Source organism: Lactuca saligna, chromosome 7 (assembly GCF_052625555.1).
Source record: "Lactuca saligna cultivar CGN05327 chromosome 7, ASM5262555v1, whole genome shotgun sequence".
NCBI classification, from domain to species: Eukaryota; Viridiplantae; Streptophyta; class Magnoliopsida; order Asterales; family Asteraceae; genus Lactuca; species Lactuca saligna.
The window spans coordinates 181,736,643-181,749,877 of NC_136423.1; the positions used below are offsets into that span (position 1 = coordinate 181,736,643).

At 34.4% G+C, this 13,235-nt stretch overlaps 1 protein-coding gene across 2 annotated transcripts; it reads left to right on the forward strand.

Annotated features, from left to right (window-relative positions):
- Positions 1–609: 609 nt before the first annotated feature.
- On the forward strand, positions 610–5,834 carry LOC145005523 (uncharacterized). 2 transcript variants are annotated; one of them, XM_078964602.1, is made up of 4 exons: positions 610–911; positions 1,663–2,079; positions 2,576–3,608; positions 3,686–5,834. In XM_078964602.1, the coding sequence occupies exons 2-4, from the start codon at positions 1,910–1,912 to the stop codon at positions 5,663–5,665; spliced, it is 3,183 nt and encodes a 1,060-aa protein (XP_078820728.1). In that variant the 5' UTR covers positions 610–911; positions 1,663–1,909; the 3' UTR covers positions 5,666–5,834. The 2 variants fall into 2 exon arrangements, with proteins under 2 accessions (XP_078820728.1, XP_078820729.1); XM_078964603.1 differs by having other exon boundaries at positions 610–769.
- Positions 5,835–13,235: the final 7,401 nt, after the last annotated feature.

Below are 13,235 nucleotides of genomic sequence, written 5' to 3' on the forward strand. Positions count from 1 at the left end.
CCACTACTAGTATTTTATTTGTACTTTGCTTTAGGAATAGATCATCGAAAATTGCTTCAGCTTTCTTCTGTTCTCGCAATCTAATTTATGTGGAGTCTAACCATCTCAAACAGATTTTAAGGTATTAACAAAAGCACTCTGCAGATACCATATGTAGTGGTGCTCTTTGCTTGCTATGGTGGAAGGAAACCACAGCCAAGGCCGAGGTTACCACACCAGATGAACTTATTTAAATTAACTTTTAACCCCGATGCAATGCGAAAACATCTAAGAAGTCACCTCAAGTTTTTGAAGATCACCGACCTCATGCTTAACTGACAAAAACGATTACCGTTAATTCTTCGAAAAATAAATAAACAAATAGACATATATATTATTATTAAGCATACAATAAATATATAGATGAAGTGTATTTGGACAATGGTGTCTTTTAAGAGGTAGGGGGTCTTGTCCTGTAGCCATGAGTGGAGAATTTTCATGCGTAAATCCCTGTGAAAAGGGGGGCACAACTGACAATTCACTCACCATGATAAATAATATCGGCAATAAAGAAATGAAGAAAATTATGAGAGATGTAGGGTAGGTTTAAGATAGGACAGCTTTGTAGAGTACCCAAAACATCTCTCTCTTCTCTTCTCTTTCCCTTTTTTTTTTCTCTCTCTCATACACACAAACACGCATATTCATAGATGGAAGGTGAATCAGTGGTGTCAATGGTTCAAATTTTGCTTTTTGGTGGAGAGAAGAACCTGATGCCTCTTTTTGATGTGTGAGTGGGTGGTGCTGCTGCTGTTCTAATCTTCTCCAATTTGATTTTCAGTCTTGTTCTTCTTGTTCTTCTCTCTTTTTTCCCTTTGTATTCTCTCTCGTTTTCCCAACTCACCCATTAACAAAAAGCTCATAAAGATAAGGTTTGCTTCATACTTTTTTTGATATGATGATTTCTTCAAGTTCCTTTGTTTCGTTTTTCATCTGGGTTTTGGGGTTTTCTTGAAAATTCTTCCCTTTCAATCTCTTTGCGATGGATGCTTTTATCCTTGATTTTGTTTCTGTATTTGTGAATTGAATCTAAATGTATGTTTTATAGATTCCAAGTTTTAAAAGACAAATCTTTTGTGTTTGTGATTTTATGATCTCTTTCAACATGAACAGTATTTCAATCATCGACCTTAACCAAATTGGTCTAATTTCTTTATCCATATTTTTGTGGTCATGTTCCACTGTCCACTAAACAAGAACCGAAGACTTGAAATCTTGCCATTCTTATATCTTTTTGGTGTGGGGATCTTGACTCTTGCGTTTGTTTTAAACCAGTGGTCAAATTATCTTGAAGAAAAGTTTTTATTTTTTTATTTTTAACTGCTTGAAGAAAAGTTCAAATCTTATAAAACCCATTTGGGTTAAGGTCTGGAATTGTGTTTATCTTGTTTTGGGACGTTGTTAAGCTTCGTGGATACTGGTTATGAAGCTTTCTTTTCTTGCCTTTCTCACATAAAATAACAGTTGTTGAACTTCGTCTAGTCTCTATAACTTCAATCTTTGCTTGTGGGTTTTGTACTAGGCCAACTAATTTGGTTCTTTTCTTGTTCGATTGGATTCTTTAAAAAGAAAGTTGTTAATTTGATGCTTCAAGATCACATAAAATATGGTTTTAATTTACAGGGTTTGCTCTAAGCTTGGAGTTATCTGATGACCATCTCTCACCACGCATGTTTTTAGTCAGATAAGTGGGGTTGTGTATTTGAAATTCTAGTGAGAGAAAATTAGCTAGCTAGAGAGAGAGAGGGGGAAGGGGTACTAGTGTCTTGTTATATATGCTGAAGGCCAAGTGTAAAGTTGCAGTTGTTGAGAAGGAGAGTTCTTGTGACTGTTTAGACAGCACAAGAAGACATAAGATTATTAGCAGCAGATGATATCCATTGATGATCATCCACCACCAGATCCCTCATCATCGCATCATCATCATCATCAACAAAACCAAATCTCTCATGATCTCAAGCCTTCTGATATAGATCTGAAGTTTCTAGATGCTGATCTTGATGACACCAACGACAACCATCTCCCAAATTTCTCTATAAGGTAGAGAAAATCAGAATACTTTTATTTACTCGACTCTGATAAACTGTAATTTCTTCCAAGATTTCTTCTTTTTTTACTGGGTCAGATCCAAGATAACCCAATTCAGTGTTAACAGGTGTTCTTGACCAGTAGAAGTAAGTGCGTGGCTCGGATTTCATGAAAAGATCATCTTGTCCCCAGCCTTCGATTTTATTACTTATTCAAGATTATCGCTTTTTAATGTTTTATGTTTCGCCCAATCACTGCTCTTAAATTTCCTTTCTTACCCATTTCTAGTCAAGACTTAAGGGGGTGAATTTATTGTTTGCTTTCGTTTTTCTTGACTATATATATCTTCTTATGTGATGTGATTTCATGTTTAGCTTTTAATTCTTGATTTCTGTTCTTAGTTCATGGACTTTCCTTCTTGTTCGCATGTGATATTACTGTTTCTATTAGTTTTTGATGGTCAGATCTTGAATCTTTTTGACACAATTTTTGGTTGATTCTCTTGTAGGGATTATGTCTTCGGTTTAAGGAGCAAAGATGTCGCCTGTAATTGGCCTTTCTCCACCACAAGCTTGCAACTTTGCTTGAAACATGGAGTCAAGAATTTGTTGCCACCTTTCCAGTCCCTTGATTTACTGAGAGATAACTCATCTGTTAGCCGATGCAATCTTGAAGATCCTTTACACGATGAAGAAACCATAATCAGTTTTATTGAGAAGCCCAGAAATGACGATCAATTCATATCCAAAGGCGAACAACCATCTGGGTTTGTAACTGTAAGTACAAATTCAAGCTGTTCCAAACGACACAACAACCAAGAACACTTGATTCGCACAAAGTCAAAGGAGAAACCACCTGCTTCTTCGCATCACACCGAAAACACCAAAAAAAGTAGATTGGTAATGAAATTGAATCCTGGTGTTGAACCAGTTGAAGAGATTTCCATGGCTTCCAAAATTTGCCCGGTTTGCAAGATTTTCTCATCGTCTTCAAACACCACCTTAAATGCTCATATCGATCAGTGTCTAACTGGTGAAGGGACTATGAAGTGGACCGATAACGCCAAGGTTATAGTCAAACATAGGGTCAAACCTAGGAAGACGAGGTTGATGCTGGAAATATATAAAACAGCTCCTCACTGTACAATCGAAGAACTCGATAAAAGAAACGGAACAAGCTGGGCTACAAATTCGAGTTTTCCTGCTCAAGAATTTCAGTTTCAAGAGGAAGAAGAAGAAGCAGAAGAAGAGAAACAAGAGCAAATCCCAAGAACAACTACCGTCAATCATGAAGTTGTTGATAATGAAGGTGATGTTTATATTGATACCGATGGCACAAAAGTTCGGATCTTATCGGTTCCAAAATCCGGTTCTTTGGAGAATAATCATGGAAATCGGAAGTTATTGAAAGGAGCAAAAGGGAATAAACTTGTCACAGGTACTAAGAAGAAATTCAAAAGCAATCTTCATAAGCAGAAGCATCACAAGAAGTATCTGAAACTTATCCCTAATGCCAGAAAAGTTTGCTCAACAAAGCCTCAGGTAAATTCTTTCACTTTGTACTTTAGATCGCTGTTGATATTTGAATTTTTTTTTTTGAGCTGATTGTTGATGAACAGGCGAGAAATGATGAAGAAGAAGATGCTGCCATAGCTGAAAATTGCAGAAAAGATGAACCACCCAGAAAGCCTGTGAATGATCCGGTGGATGATTTGGCTATTGTAAGGCCACCATGGGCGTGCTCTAAGAGAACTAATCTTGTAAAGAAGCTCACTGGGAAACGGAAGCATAGGAAGAACTTGCGCATTGAAAGTGATAAGCCTTCTTCACGATGTGACTTCGGAAATCCTCCACTTTCATCTGATGACGTGGCACTGTCACAAATTAGGAAGAAAACGAGAACTTCCTCACCATTAATGGCGGAGTTCAGAAAAGAAAGCACCCGTATGCATGAAGACAACGAGGGTTCTCCAGATCCTTCAAGTCCATCTCAAAATCCTGATAGAGCCGATAATACAAGATCAAAGGGTAGAAAGTTTTTGAGGAAGAATCTATCGTTCCCAGTCGCTAAACTTAATTTAAAAAGGAAATCTTCTTCTTTTAATGAAACATTTCAAGATACATCGAAAGAGAAATCACTTTCTAGAAATGAAGAACACGTGGCTGCTGTAAGAAACAACCAAGAGACAAGATCAAGATCCGTTACTTCGAAGACTTCAAACGAAAAATCTTCTGATGGAGTTGAAACTGCTGACGTGGATGCATTACATGATATTCAATCTGTTAGAAACGAGACGTTGCTATCGAATCTTGAACAAGTTTGTGTTGTTCCACCTCCAAATTTCACGGGTTTGAGCAACTCGTTCGATCCAGAGTTTTCAAAATGCGTTGAGATGTATCAAGAACAGCTATTATGTTCAACTAATCGTGCTCCAGATGTTGAAAAACACGATTTTTTCTTTCATGAAGATGACCCGATACCGATTCCTGGACCACCCGGATCGTTCTTGCCGCCAAGCCCTGGCGGAGATGTGGTTTCTGAAGAACAACTTCAAGCAAATTCATCATCCACCACCACCACAAGAGTTCCATCAAGTGATCAAAACCATCATCATGATACAATGGATCGAGATTCGATGTCTAATTCTCCGGTTTCAACTGTTTCTAATCCCAGTTTAGCAAGATCAGATTCAAGATCTACTTCTGTCGCACCAGATGATACAAAATATTTTCCGACCAGTTTCAAAAACGATCATCAGCCTTGCTGTTGCTCTAGAAAAGACGGTGCTTTTTCATATAATCATGAATCATCGATTGTAAGGAGACAAACGATGGAATCAAACAAGAGTAGTAGTGCTCCAGGTGTTAATTTCAACTTCAGATCTGACACGTTTCCACTAAGCAACTACTCGACTTCCCAAGCACCTGAAACTGCAATCTTTCCTTTCCCTACCATGAAAAAATTACCAATTTACAGTGATAATGATTCTGTTGCTAGCCCTTCGAAACCTGTTCTTAGGTTAATGGGAAAAAACTTAACCGTGGTTAAAACAGACGAAGATGTATTACCATCACCATCTTCACAGCCATTTAGACCACCGCAGGGAAGTCAACAACACCATCCTCAGCCGCCGGTTATCTTTACCCAGTTCCAAAATGGCTCTGAATCTCAACCTTTCAATGTGTATCCACATCCAAAGGTGAACATGAGAAGTACTACTCATGGTGGTTTCATGGCACCTGTGGATCGTTATGACCATGGTGGTCATTACGCAGTGCCTCATGCAAGGTCCCACCATGGTCATAACAGTAGGGAGATCATCATAATTGATGATCTCCCTGAAAATGAATTGGATGATTCTATGCGAAATGAAATCCTGAGAAGAAACCACGGGCAGATGAATCCGTTATACTCGATGTACCAGGCACAAATTTCCGGTCATCTGTACAGTGGTGGTGGTGGTGGTTCAACGGTGTTTCATGGTGGCGGTTTCAATGGAGATCTTGGCAAGTGGAATGTAGGATCATCATCATCACCATCGCGTTCAACATCTCATATGCGATCTTCAACATCATACTATCCTCCTAGTTATCCATAATGGAACAATGCTTACAAGATGAGTTTTTTTTTTATCAATATCTTTTTAACTGAATAGTTATATTTCTCTTTAATCGGCTTTTTAGAGTTTATAAGAACTTTTTGAGGCTTCTATGCACGGGTAGCCTTATAGTTATCCGAATAATAATAAGTCTCTCTTTAACTATAAACACTATTTCATGTGTTGTTTTCTTGAAGTCGAGAACCTGAAAAAGATACGAGTTCCATGCATGTATGAATGTGTATGTATGTTAATTATTTCGTATGGCGTGCATGAAATATAGCCGTTACGACATTATTAGGTGAGATCGGTGAACATGGACCACCATGAAATATCTTCTCTATAGCACTCATAATAAGTCGAGAAGTGTGGGGTATGTTATGTACATACGTAGGATTTTGAATTTTTGATAATATGAAAGACCTAAAAAACTATATTTAAAGATATTAGTTGTGAATTATCTTAAAGAAATGGTGTCTCGCATGATGACGAATATTAGAAAATTTAGATATGTTATGTCATTGTAAACTTTTACGTTATGTGAGGATAGTATATTAACATCATGATATCATATAATAAATGAATGTATATGTGATATTAACGTTACAAAAGAGTGGGACCCTACATGAAATAACAACTACACAGCATTTATGTAGCGTATGGAGTTTGATGTGAACGTGTATGGTGTTCTTTGCATGGTGAAAGTGGGACACTTTATTTATGAAATGACTACAAAGGGTTTGATACTTGTGGGCCCATCCTCCACTATATTCCGTGGACACCAAATATTTAGTATTAAATATTAATTCTTCCCAAATAAAAGGATTTTAGACAAAACTACAGTATTAGTCCCTGTAGTTTGACAAAACTTGTATGGTAAGTGCCACTGTCATAATATCTATATACTTGGTCCTTGTAGTTTGTAAACATTCCCCTTTTGCTTATTATCGTTTCGTTTTCTTTCGTAATTTCTAAAATTAACATTTTATCGATGTTTAATTCTTATTTCCTTTTTGAGTTTTAATTAGAATCTACCCAACCTCATCTTAGCCTTAAAACCTACGATCTTCTTCCTCTCATTTTGGTATCGCCATCGTCCACGTGTGTCTATACCGGCTAAAAAAATCTCTAAAAAAAAATCTTAAAATTTTAATCTAATTTATTAAAAAGTCTCAAACTACTTTTTATTTACAGAATACCGGCTAAAACTTCAAAAAACCCATTTTTAGTTTGCTCAAAATATTAGGATTTTTTTGAAAATTATCCGATAATCAAAATACTGAGAATTGTTTTGAAAATTACTATGAAATTAATAGATATTATTATTTATAAACATAAAAAATATTTTTTTACTATAAACAAAGGAAATACATTTGTTGTTAATTTATAGGAATAAAATGATCGATTATGTACTTCTCTATTGTTTGTTGACCACTTCAAACTCTCTATGTTCTTCGTATGTATGGTTGTTAGTGTTATAATGAGAAGTACTCTGTAATGCGTGACCAATACAAGAATTAATAATATTTACTAATACACAATCAATAAGTGTCTACTTGCAATGAGGAATGATGTTATATGATCATATGTTATTAGAAAATATCATTACCCGAACATATAGATCTTTCATTATGTTCTTTAACCTAACTACCACCTAATCTCCAAACATTACCCGATAACAACCATAAAATTACACACATCTATAGAGAGCGAAAATAAATTTTTGAATGACAAATTAAATAGATAATCTCCATTCACTTGTCTCCATATAAATTATCATTCACGGTTCACTTTTCACATTTTATAGATGTGTGTTAACCGATGGTTGTTAACATGTGAGGGATGAATGAATGTTGAGTGATAGTTAGGTTAAACAACACAAAATGAACACCAACATTAGATGAACGCTAACTAAGTACATCTCACCATCATACCCACAACAATGCATAAGAAGAACGTAAAGAGTTTGAGTGGTCAGGAAACAATAGAGGAGTACTTAGACCACCAATTTATTTCTAGAAATTAGCAACAAATGTATTTTCTTTTTTATAATAAAATTATTTTTTATGTTTATAAATGATTTGTTAATAATAATATCCATTAATTTCATGGTAATTTTCAAAAAAGTCAAAATATTTTGGTTATCAGGTAATTTTTGAAAAAATCCCAAAATTTTGAGCAAACTAACGAAAAATGATAGAATACCGACAAAATTTGTGAAACCGGCCGAAAAGGGCTTTTTCGAAGTTTTAACTGATATTTTGTGCTTTTCAATAAACAAAATTTAGTTTTAGATTTTTTCATAAACTAGACTAAAATTTTAGGATTTTTCTGGAGATTTTGATATATAAATTTTAGGACTTTTCTGGATATATATATATATATATATATATATATATATATATATATATATATATATATATATATATATATATAACAAGTGAGATAGCTAAATATATAAAATTGGTCCATAAACTTTCATACATACAAAAACAATTATATTTTTCAAAGGAGAGCTATTGTTATGTTTTTTATATTTTTAGTTATGTCATTTCACCTGTTTGCTTTTCTTTTATAAACATAAGGTGCTTATATAGGAAAAAAATAAAGTAATACTTAACATTGACTTTTATTTTTATCCGTTTTTCTTTGACTTTGTTGTGTTTGATTTCTAACATTCCCTTCAAACCCAACTAAACATGCCAAGCATCTTCACCGTTTCTGAAATCTAACTGTCTTCAAAGGCTTCTTGAAAATGTATACCGATTGTTCTCCAGTTCTACAATGCACCAATTCGACCATTCTATCTTTCACTTATTTTTTCGGATGAAATGGAAGTTTATGTTGATATGCTTGCTTCAAATATGGGAAATGAGATTCTTCATGAGTAAAATAACAGATTTATTATCAACATATATTATAATTGATCTTCATCTATAAGATATAATTCATTTAAACTATTCTTTAACCATATATAGCTTGACATGTGCATGTTGCGGTTACCATGTATTATGTTTAATTCACATATTGAGAGAAACAGTTTGTTGCTTCTTTGAAAACCATGAAAATACCGTTGAACTAATATTAAATAGATATAAGTACTTTTACTATAATTCTTATCTCCACCATAATCACTATTTGAATAGCCAAGTAATATTTGCCTCTCGAGAGTAAGTGTATCACAAACCATGGTGCTTATTTGAAGACCAAACAAACATTGTTCAAAAAATATGAAATACATATCCATAAGTACTTTTATCTTCATCCATATCTCCACCATAATCGCTATCTAAATAACTAATCAATTTTGTGTCTTAAGAGTAGTCACCATTTTCTTAAAATCGTGAAACATACATTGATTGTTTCTAGTGAAGGTCATGTTATCACATACAAGCATACAATCATAATATCTCCATCTTGATTTCTTTTTGTATATAGCGCATGTTCATATGAAATTTTTACAAAGCCATCTTTAATATCTCCATCTTGATTTCTTTTTGTATATAGTGCATGTTCATATGAAATTTTTACAAAGCCATCTTTCTAGAAGCGCTCGTCTATTCTTGTTTTATAGGATCTTAGAGCTTCTTCAATCTATATAGGCTTTATTTAATAGATACAATTTATCTTCTTGGAATGTATGAACATAACTTTTAGGTTTCCAAATATAGGCTTCCTCTTCAAGATATCCATTTAAGAATGCCGACTTCACAACCGTCTAATAAATCTTGTACTGATTTTGTGTTGCAATTGCTGTCAGAAGCCATATGATGGTATCGGCTATTGATATTAGAGAAAAAAACGTCATCATAATCAATTCTATGTATTTGCTTGTAGCCTTTTTGAAACTAATATCTTCTTTTACTTTTCCATTTTCCCTCCCTGGCCGGTCTTTGTATTATATAACCATTTGACACCGATTACTTTGTGTCCCTTTGGAAGAGTTATAAGTTACCATGTATCATTCTTCTTGATCGAACTGATTTCTCCATCCACCGCCTTACTCTACTTGGTTTCATCTTTAGATTCTTTATTATGTGTCGAAATATTACTACACCTAATTTTACCTCCTATCCAACTAGCTGTGACAACCCGGATTTTTTTTGCTTTGAAAGCTCAGTCATTTAACTCAACTTAGTGTCAGACTCATTCCTACTATCATTTAACACAATTTAGAGTATGTTTGAGCATTTTGAGCATAGTACACTTAAGGGATAAGTGTTGGGATTTATCTGCTAAAGCCACAGTACAAGATTCAAGCCTTAAACTCCAACATGTGGAGTTTACGACCGTAAACATGGAGTTTACGGCCATAAACTCAACCCTGGGCGTGAACTCCCCTATATAAGCTCATACCCTTCATTTTTTTGCTTTTATTTTTGATTTTGTCAACGGGAAAACACTATCTACAAATTTTACATCACTTCGTGCCCCCAAGGGTAACCTAAGAAGACCCTTGGTCTCCCCTTTGGCTTAAATTTATCTCATTTGGTTTTGGTGTTTCGAAAGTATGCAAGACACCCAAACACCATTAGGTGTTCATACTCCGGCTTCCGGTTACTCACTACTTCATAGGGCATCTTTCCATCTATCACATCTGAAGGAAGACGATTTATGATGTGAGTAGGTGATAGTATCCACTCCCCCAACACATTGTTGGAAGACCCGCTTCAAATTTTAGACCCTCTCTGTTTCTAAAAGACGATAATGCTTTCTTTCCACCACACCATTTTGTTGAGTTGTGTGGGGACATGTTGTTTCAAGAATGATCCCTTCTCTGGCATAAAAATCAAGAATGTCATTTGATGTAAATTCACCTCAGTTATCGCACCGTATTCTTTTTTATGTTTTTCACGAATTAGACTTGAATCATCATATGTAAGTTAACGAATTTAATGCTAGCTTCGTGTTTGTGCTTTGGGAGGAAATCCAGAACGACACGACTAAAATCATCAGTTATTGTAAGAAAGTAATTTTCTCGTGTAAAAGAGGGTGTTCGATATTTGCCCCAAACATCACAATGAATAAGATCAAAAGAAGCCTTTGTTTTTACTTTACTAGCTGGAAATGGAAGTCTAGCAAATTTTGCTTTATTACAAGAATCACAAAAACCCTTCAAAGAGACATCTTTAACAAGACCAACACTATTAAGTTTGGAGATAGACATGTGACCTAGTCGCTTATGCTATGTACTAGGAGTTTCCATCACTTGTCTTTCTTTTTTCATCATCCCGATCCTATGTAAACCTTTTACATATCACTCGCTCCAATCAATTCCGTTGAATACAGGTTCTACATGACACAAACTTTTGAAAAAAAAATGTTACAACACATTCTAAATCATTTGATAATTTACTCATCGATAATAAGTTGCAAGTGAAATCTGGTATATGAAGGACGTCTTTGATTGTCTTCCTATTGGGTATGGTGCAATCCCTACGACCATTAACCTATTTGGTGGCACCATTTGGTATGATAACCATTGTAGTCCCATATAGGTATCCAAAAAGCAGATTGGATTTTATGCCATAGCCCACACAATTTTATATAATAAGCAGAGATCAATAACCCTTGTTGTTTGATGGTGCTAACACCTCGTTCTCGAGTTGAAGCAAATAAAAGAAGAGAAGAGAAAGGAGAGAAAAGAAGAAAAAAGAAAGGAAAACAAATCGGTCTTTTGTGCTCCCGAGTTGGAGAGAAATGGAAGGAAAGTTAAACATTTTATTCTTTCTTTTCAAATCCTCCCAAATCGGAAGGAAAGTTAGGAGGGAAAGTGATCCTTCCATTTTCTTCCACTTCCTTCCTTTAATTAAACTTGGGAGCATTAATTTTTCTTACTTTCCTCTCATTTCCACCCATTTCCTTTCTTTTCTCTCCTTAAGTTGAACTCGAGAGCAGGGTGTAAGAGATTGCTTCAGATCATATGCTCTAGAGGCATTCCCTTTTCCAAATCATTCTTTCAAATATTCCCAGATCTGTTGAGCCACCGTTGCATATTTCACACTAGTTCTGATTTATTTCTCCATGATAGTGTTTAATCACCTTTTGATTGTTGCATCACACCTCATCCGGGCTATGTAATCTTTTGAATTAGAGGTAGGTTTCTTGATTGACCTATCAATAATGACAATCTTTTTATTGGCGAACAAATTCAACATTTCCTGTGAGCAATCAAACTGGTTTGCATCTGTAAGCATGTCATTAACATGCATCTTCCTTGGATAATCAGAGGCATGGAGGTAATAAGGTGTGTTGTGGTCAGAGGCATCACCACTACTCCCTCATATTTTTTTTCTTTTTTTTTCCATGCATGGTTATCTCCTTTGAGTTTTGTTTTAATGCCGCTCTGATACCATAATAAAACTGATCAAAAGGTTACTTTCATTCATATTTTAGGGTTACAGAGAAAGGAAATATAAATATAGGATAAACAAAGTAACTAAGGAAATAAAGAGAAGATTAGCCTATGATTAAGGGGTAAAATATGAAAAGATATTAAGGGAGTAAATCAAGGTCAATACTCTTAAGGTAGTTATACAACATGATTTTTTTTTTAAAAATAATTTCAATCTTTTATTACCCATAATGTATACAACTATATCATAAACTTGCACCTGAGAGGAATCATGGAAAGCCATGTTTTTTTTTTTAATTTTGCTTATCGTTGAATAAAGAAGACCAGTAAGGTCCTATAACAAACAAACACACAAATGTTAGAAAATATGATCTTTATTGAAGTTTATGTAATCATTATGCTAAATCCTACAACTTCAAAAACGCAAGAAGATAATATACCTCCAAATCATCCTATAGTATACCTTTACGATGAGATTACATGCGTTTTTGTTGAAATAGCAGCATGCATATTTTCCACTTGATCACCATCCGAATTGGTAGCTTTTACATGCAACAAAGCTGTGAAATGCTCGATTTTAGATCTGAAATGGTATATTACATCAATAATGGTAAAAGTGTTCACCAAAAAAAAATGGTTTATGTTTATAAAAAAATAACTAACCTAATAAAAGTATTATATTTTCATATATTCTAGAATTCTGGTTTCTCAGTGGTATCAAAGAGGCTAGACAAATTGATGATCAAATATCTCTATATATGTTCAACTGATACTTACAACATAATGATACACATACATGGATTTATAGATAGCTCAAACCATATAATGTTAGAAACATTTTTCTTAAAATATAACAACTGGTTTGGTTGTTATAAAATAATGGGTAAATTACACGAATAGTCCCTATGGTTTAGGTTAATATACTTGTTTGGTCCCTAACTTTTTTTTTTTAACTCGAAAGATCCTTACTATTTGTTTTTGTTACGCGTTTGGTCCATGACCAATCTAAAAAGACTATTTTGCCCTTGATTTTTTGATTTATTTAAATAAACACCCCCCCAATCTCATCCTTCTCACCTTACCTTACATACCTTATCATTTTTTTCTATTTAAAAAATAGTCTTTTTAGGTAAGCTAGAGACCAAACATGTAACAAAAACAAACAATAGGGACCAAGCGCATAACAAAAACAAATAGTAAGGACCTTACGAGTTA

Bases quoted from the DNA above. Each gene is read 5' to 3' on its own strand.
- LOC145005523 (XM_078964602.1), top strand. From the start codon at position 1,910: ATGATATCCATTGATGATCATCCACCACCAGATCCCTCATCATCGCAT. The intron at 2,080-2,575 runs GTAGAGAAAATC...ATTCTCTTGTAG, and splicing joins CTCCCAAATTTCTCTATAAG to GGATTATGTCTTCGGTTTAA. The intron at 3,609-3,685 runs GTAAATTCTTTC...GTTGATGAACAG, and splicing joins TTTGCTCAACAAAGCCTCAG to GCGAGAAATGATGAAGAAGA.